Source organism: Suricata suricatta, chromosome 9 (assembly GCF_006229205.1).
Source record: "Suricata suricatta isolate VVHF042 chromosome 9, meerkat_22Aug2017_6uvM2_HiC, whole genome shotgun sequence".
Lineage (NCBI taxonomy): Eukaryota > Metazoa > Chordata > Mammalia > Carnivora > Herpestidae > Suricata > Suricata suricatta.
In genome coordinates, this window is record NC_043708.1 from 139,485,761 (window position 1) to 139,492,536 (window position 6,776).

Below are 6,776 nucleotides of genomic sequence, written 5' to 3' on the forward strand. Positions count from 1 at the left end.
GTGCCCGGAGGAAGCCCCTCTGCCCTCGGGCGCACGGCGCTCCCCCCCCTCCCCGGGCCCTGGATGTGGTCCGCGCGCGGAGGGCTCGCTGTGCAACCTCGTCGGCGCCTTGTCCGCACGCAGCGGGCCGGGGCGCGGGGGGCCCGGCTCGCGCGCCCCTCGCACTTCCTGCCTCCCCTCCCGCGAGTGTGCAGGCGCCCGGGCGCAGCGGAGGGGAGCGGAGGGGAGCTTCTCTCCCGGCCCTGAGCTCGGCTATCCCTGCCCCGCCCGGCTAGCCTCCGACGAGCCTCTGGCGGGAGTCCAGGTCTTTGCTCGGCCGCGGAGCTCTAGGCGCGTCCGAGGCGGCCGGCCTGGGAGTTTCGGAGCCGAGGGTCTAGGGGACCCCCAGGCCTGTGCCCAGGGAGACCGGTCTGATGGGGGCCGGTCGGATTGCCGGGAGAGAGCCATGCGGGCCAAGCGGACAGGAGGGCTTGGTAGGGCAGGTGAGCCCAGAGCCCGGAGGGACCCGGGATATATGAACTTGGGTAGGGTGGGCTGCAGGGGGTGGGGGCGTCCCCGCGGCGGGGCGTGGGCTGCGTGGGGCCTGTTTGCTGGGGATGGCCAACTCTTGCCTCCCCATTACGGGGACTGATTAGAAAAGAGAAAAGCCTAGGGGCCGGAATGTAGGAGGAGGCATTTAAATCAGATCTTAGAGGGGCGCCTGGGTGGCTCAGTCAGTTAAGCATCAGACTTCGGCTCAGGTCATGATCTCATGGTCCGTGGGTTCCAGCCCGCATCGGGCTCTGTGCTGATAGCTTGGAGCCTGGAGCCTGGAGCCTGCTTCGGATTCTGTGTCTCCCTCTCTCTCTGCCCTTCTGTCTCTCAGGGATAAATAAACATTAAAAAAATGAATCAGATCTTAGAGGTTTTGGGGAGCCGTTGAGGGGAGTAGCTCATGGAAGCAGGGTTTTAGGGAGGTTCCCTCCAGCAGCCTGTGTGTGGAGTGGCGAGGGAGCAAATATTTAACGAGGTCTCATTTCTTCTTAGCCCTACAGCAGCCTTGCAAGGGGGGTGACAGAATGCGGGTGGGGCTCAGAGAGGAGGGTGGCCTGCCAGGTCCGCCACTTAGCTACTGTGTGAGTCCTGCTTCTGCCCCCTGTCCAAAGCGGGGACCCAGGGGGACCAACCAGGTGATGGGGAGGAGGCAGCCCGAAGTGGTTGCCCCAGGGAACTGGGGTCCAGGTCCCCTGGCAGCTGTGGGAGGAATGGGGAGTCAGGACCGTCTTTACTCGCACTGGAAGCCAGACCCGTGGATGAACTTGGCCAGCTTCCTGCCCCTCCAGGGCTGTAGTTAAGTGGGGACAGTGGTACTTGCCTCACCGGGTTCTTGCCAAGACTAAGAGAATGAATGTCAGTTGCTTAGCACTGGCAGAGACCAACTACTGTGTGGTGGTCATTTTCGTTAATGCCACAGTAAAACTGGGGAGACCTTGGTGGGTCCTGTGGTTTGGACCTGCCATTTGGCAGTGGACACAGGGCAGGGACCTTCTCCTGTTCTGGTGTTCCCAAGCACGGGTGCATAGCAGGGGGCCTCCCCATTCTGCCCCCACTCCAGGGGTCTGAGCCCCGGGCTGCCTAGCTGTCTCTGTGTCTTCGGAGCTGCCCAGACGTCCTAGACCAGGGGCTCCCCCCGCTGAACTCTACCTTCTTTGAGACTCAAAGGGCATATCTTGGGTGGACTTCTAGGAAAGTGGAGCCTGACTTCTCCCGTGACAAAGGGATTTGTGGGGGGTGCTGGGACTCGGGCCTGGTAACGTGCCCACCACAATGCTGAATTGCACACGTGAGCTGTGTGTGCATGTACACGCGTGCATGGCGGGCACACGCAGGCAGACCTGAGGATGGCATCTGTCTCCCACATGCTTGTGCACGCGCGTACACACACACACACCCTTGTTATTTTTTATCTTTGGCATAAGCTTCGGGTCAGGTCGTTTGAAGGGCTGGACTGTAACTCTGGTTCTTGATAGAGAGGTGAGGGTAAACCACACTGGCATTTCTCTGGTAGAGCTGCAGAGTGACAGTTCTGTCACCTAAGGATGATATTCAGAGTATTAGACACCCAGAACAGAGCCCCTGACCTGGCAGAAGGGACTTGGCCATGAGCCACTGGCTGTCTGGCTGCAAAGTGCCCGCGCCCATCCCCTTGCCTGGCGCTGATGCCTCCACCTGCCTTTTAAGAGGCTGGAGCCCGCAATCTCCCCTTGCCAGCGCTGGGTGTTGCTGGTTTCAGCCAACAGGTCTCCGCCAGGGGTCAGCTTTAGGAGACCGTGAAAACGTTCTGTGCTTTACCACACTCTGCCCCCTTTCTGTCATATTTTACTGGCAAAACAGTGTAAGTTAATTACAAAATGATTAGCAGAAAAAAAGAAAGCAAAAATTATGGCAAAGAGTTAACCTCCTATAAGTACTTTTCTTCTTTTTTAAACTAAGTTTATCTGTTTTGAGAGAGCGAGCTTGAGCAAGAGCAGGGGAGGAGCAGAGAGGCAGGAGAGAGAATATCCCAAGCAGGCTCCACACTAGCAGTGCGGAGAAAGCCCAGGTCTCGAACTCAGAACCGTGAGATCATGATCTGAGCTGAAGCCAAGGAGGGGAGAGGGAGCGGGGAGGGGGCAGGTGTGACGGTAGTCCCCATGGCACCGAGGGAGAAGCAGAGGCTGGTGCTGGAGTCACTCCCCCGGGTGCGGGCAGCGGAGCCAAGCTCCCAGCCGGGCGGTCCGGCTCTGGCGTGGATCCTGCGGCCGGTTACCTGCCGCCTCTATTTAATCTTCATCGCAGTTTGGAACCTAACAGACTGCACCTGTGTAACTCACCTTGAACTTCTGTCTTGCGGTGTTTGCCCAGGGTCTAGAGCAGGGACTCGCGACAGGACTGCCATCCCAGGGGGCGTGGACCTCTCCCCGGGGACACTGGTTTTGAGTTCTTGGGGCCATTTCTCCCTGTGCTTCAGTCTCCCCGTCACACTCGAAAGGCGGTCTTGTGTCCGATGTGCTGAAGGCGCTTCTGAGTCCACGGTGTGTGGCGGCCCCAGGGCCTCGCGGCGGGGAGTGCGTCGGGCCCGCCCACCCCGTGCACCCTCACCTCCAGCCGCTCTTTAGCGGCCTTGGCCATGGCTGCCCACGCCTGGGAGCCTCCTCAGACCTTCCTGCCCACCTGTTTGTCCCAGGCCCTCCTGTTCCCCGACCTGGATTCCCTGTGGGGTGAGCGGGTCCGGGTGCAGCAGATGGTGACTGCCCAGGATGCAGCCCCTGAACCTTTCTGTGTTCAAAGCCACGGTCTTGACCATGCACGATTTTTTCCGCCCATCATCTCATTTCACAAGACGCACACGTGGCCAGGCGTATTGTCTGGTGGTGCCTGCACCTTGCACTCTTGGGGTCTGTCACCTGGCATCCACTGGCACGGCCCTGCTGTGTCCGCCTCACACACAGCCCTCTCTGATGAGGCCTTTCTTCATCTCCGCCGCCCACGCGGCGTCCCCGCCCCTGGCTGGGGCCCTTTCAGCGCAGGGCCAGGGCCGAGGACCATGAGTGCCCTCTAGCCGCGTCTCTGTTTTGAGGGGAAGGACGGCGTCCTGTGCATTTTCCTGGACTTGGGAGCACCTAACGCTCCGTCACAATGAGCAGTCAGCGGTTACACCCCAATCACCACGTACTGGCGCAAGAAAGCAAACCGTGGGGGGCTGTCTCTGGTTTTCCCATTTTCTTAGAAATTCAGTTCTTTGATCACTGAAAAACAGCATAACTGTGAGGGCAGAGGGCAAGCTGCCTTACAGTTTGGGACACAATAGGGGGCCGTGGGGCAGGCCAGTGGGGCGTAGGGGCCCTCTCCCGGGGGGCTCCCTGGTCGACTCCAGCTCCCTCTGCTAGGTGGGAATTAGGCCTGATGGGGTGGATGACCTGGGTTTTCAATGCAAGCTGAAAATTGAAATTTTTGTACAATATCGTAATTTTTAAACATAGGCAACTGATTAAATATTTCCAGTATTCGTACAAGCCAAAGTGAGCGTCAGGGTCCATAAGCCGACAGAAAACAAGTCTGCACGCAGTGGTCGTGAAGCTGTAATCCCAAAGGCCCTCATTAGGCCGGTAGAGAAGGAGCCTCCCCCCTCAAACTGTGCCCCCCCCACTTCCAAAGGTCAGCCTCGAGGGGGTTACATGCGAGTCCCTGGAAGGCTCAGAAAATGCAGAAAATACAGATTGAGGGGCCCCAGGGTCCTGGGCCTGAGGTCTGTGTCTCGGGCCGGTCCCCAGCCTCAGCACGCCTCAGCCCGGCAGCGCTGCCTAACTTCCCTGACGGAGGTCCCCTGAGGCTCCGGGTGAAAACCCAGCTTCCTGGTCCCATTTCCTGGAGATGCTGATTCAGTGGGTCTGGGATGGGGCCTGGGAATTCGTGTCTAACAAATTCTTACCCGAGAAGTCTGAAAAATCCTCGCACGAGTGTCCTCCAGAGACTCGGGAGGGAAGATTTGCCCAGAGCCACATGGGGTCACCCTGCACGTCCGCCTCTTGTCTGAGAACGTGCCCTTGGGCTGCCCCCTGCGGGCTGGCCAGCTGGCGGTGGCAGGCAGCGGGGCACGTCCTCTGCAGGGGTGCCCTGCCGGTGTGTGCGGGGTGCTCTGGCGGGACACGGGCCAGAGGGTTTCCGAAGCCCGGCCGGACAAGGCTCTGGCGGGACTTCCCGGCAGCCACAGGGGGAGCCCTGGGGTGACATCTGCAGGGTGCCTGCGCACGCCTACGCCCGAGGGGTCGCTGTCCTGAGCCGCCGGGGTTCCGGGGAGCTGGGCATCCCCCCGGCTGGTCAGGGCTGGACGCAGGGCTGAGAGAAACCGCCCCCGGCCAGTTCCCGGACTGTTCCTCCGAGCCTGGGAACTGCAGCGCAAAGGGCGGACAAAAGCATCAGCCCCCGGTCCCTGCCCCCTACCCGCCACGGCCCCGCTCTGCTGTGTCTACGTGTCCGCACGAGCTTTGTTCTGAGGACTTGGTCTGGTAGCTAAAGACATTTGAAAAAATTGACTAGTGCTACTCCTTCCTGTCAGCGGTGGGGAGACAGGCCGCGGGGATGGGGTGGGGACGGACCGCTGAGAACGCAGGACAGTGTTCCCCAAGAGGCTGAGGCCACCTGGGGAACCCGGAGCCCGGTCCCGCTCCGTGGCCCTCGCCGTGTGGCTTCAGGCCGGCTGTGCGCCCTCTGCAGCTCCCTTTGCCTCCTCCAGACATCCTGGAGACCTTCCCGCAGCCCCAGGGACACAGGCAAAATTGAAAGGATCCATGAGCTTGGATGGGAAGATACTGTATCTTCAGGTCTTGTGCCTCAGTTTTCCATTCCTTCAATTACGCATATTAGCACCAAAGTACAGTGGCCTTAACAGCACCTGTGATTTTAGTACCGAGGCAAAAACCCAAAATATATTTCATTATGGTTGCAGGTATCTTGAGATACGGTTGATAATCATCACTTCAAAATCACAGTAAAGTTGCCCTTAGATCTTGTTTAATGCGTTCACAAAGGAGCACGTAAAACTGTATCCCGCTTCTAAAATTATTTTGATAACTGTGTTTCAATGTAATGGAATTTCTTGGCACTCATTTGGACCCTCTGCATTTGAAAGTGAGGGGCCATGGCAGAAAAGCCTGGGGACCTGGGGTTAGCCTGAAACCCGAGAGGACAGAGCGACAGATTCTGCTGAGGTCTGCAGATATCTGCAGGTCTGGAACCTTCTCTTCAAGTGAACCGGAGCTGCTCTGCTAAAGTGGGGCCACCCATGTGGGTGGTCTCCCTCCGTCTGCCCCATGCAGGAGGCCTGGAGGGGCGTGCAGAGCCCTCAGGCACCGGAGGGCACGTTTTAAAGTCCGCCAGGCTGTGCAGCACCCCCCCCAGCACCCCCCCCCCACCGTAATCGCCCCTGCCCGAAGGCACGGTCAGCGGGCTAGGCACTGCTGCTTGGAGTGGTTCAGATCACCGACCCTCCCAATAGACCTTAGGGTGCAGGTGCTTCTTATCCCCGTTCTACAGATTCACTCACTCACTGAGAAACGGAGTCTTAACTGCTCAGAGTCCTAGGACACACTTGCCCGGAAAGTCTTCAACAGCTGAAGACTGGAGATTCTTGCCCTCCTGGAGTTTGCACTGGGAGAAAATAGGGAGAGAGAAAAAAATAACTGAAACGATAAGGCATATGGCATGTCTTGCGTGCTGTGGGGAAAAAAAAAAAACAGGACCAGGGGGCCAGGGAGTTGCCATTTTAAAATAAAGTGGTCGAGGGGCGCCTGGGTGGCTCAGTCGGTTAAGCCTCCGGCTTCAGCTCAGGTCAGATCTCACATTCGTGGGTTCGAGCCCCGCGTCGGGCTCTGTGCTGACGGCTAGCTCAGAGCCTGGAGCCTGCTTCCGGTTCTGTGTCTCCGGCTCTCTCTGCCCCTCCCCCTCTCATGCTCTGTCTCTCTCTGTATCAAAAATAAATAAAACATTAAAAAAAATAAAATAAAGTGGTCGGGGGCGGCAGGGAGAGCTTTGAGTGGGATTCAAAGGCAAGTGTTCGTCTCCCTGCGCAACCTGGGCTGCGCGATCCTCCCGGAGGGGGCGGCAGGGCGGCATCGGGGGGCGGGCGCAGGTGCCCCTCGGTGCAGGGTGCGGGGACGCAGGTGCGGCCTCGCCCCGGGCCTCAGGGGCCCTGGCCAGAGCTCTGCCTTTTTCAGGGAGGCGGCCGCTGCAGGTCTTGGGGGGCGCTGCGCGCGGAC

General features: G+C 59.2%; 1 protein-coding gene across 1 annotated transcript in view; it reads left to right on the top strand.

Moving 5' to 3' along the window:
- Positions 1–3,148: 3,148 nt before the first annotated feature.
- ADAMTS7 (ADAM metallopeptidase with thrombospondin type 1 motif 7) overlaps positions 3,149–6,776 on the top strand; it is a 28,303-nt gene continuing 24,675 nt past the window's right edge. Inside the window, exon 1 of the mRNA XM_029952323.1 lies at positions 3,149–3,265. Coding sequence (XP_029808183.1) covers positions 3,149–3,265 — 117 coding nt within the window. The remainder of the gene's footprint in view (positions 3,266–6,776) is intronic.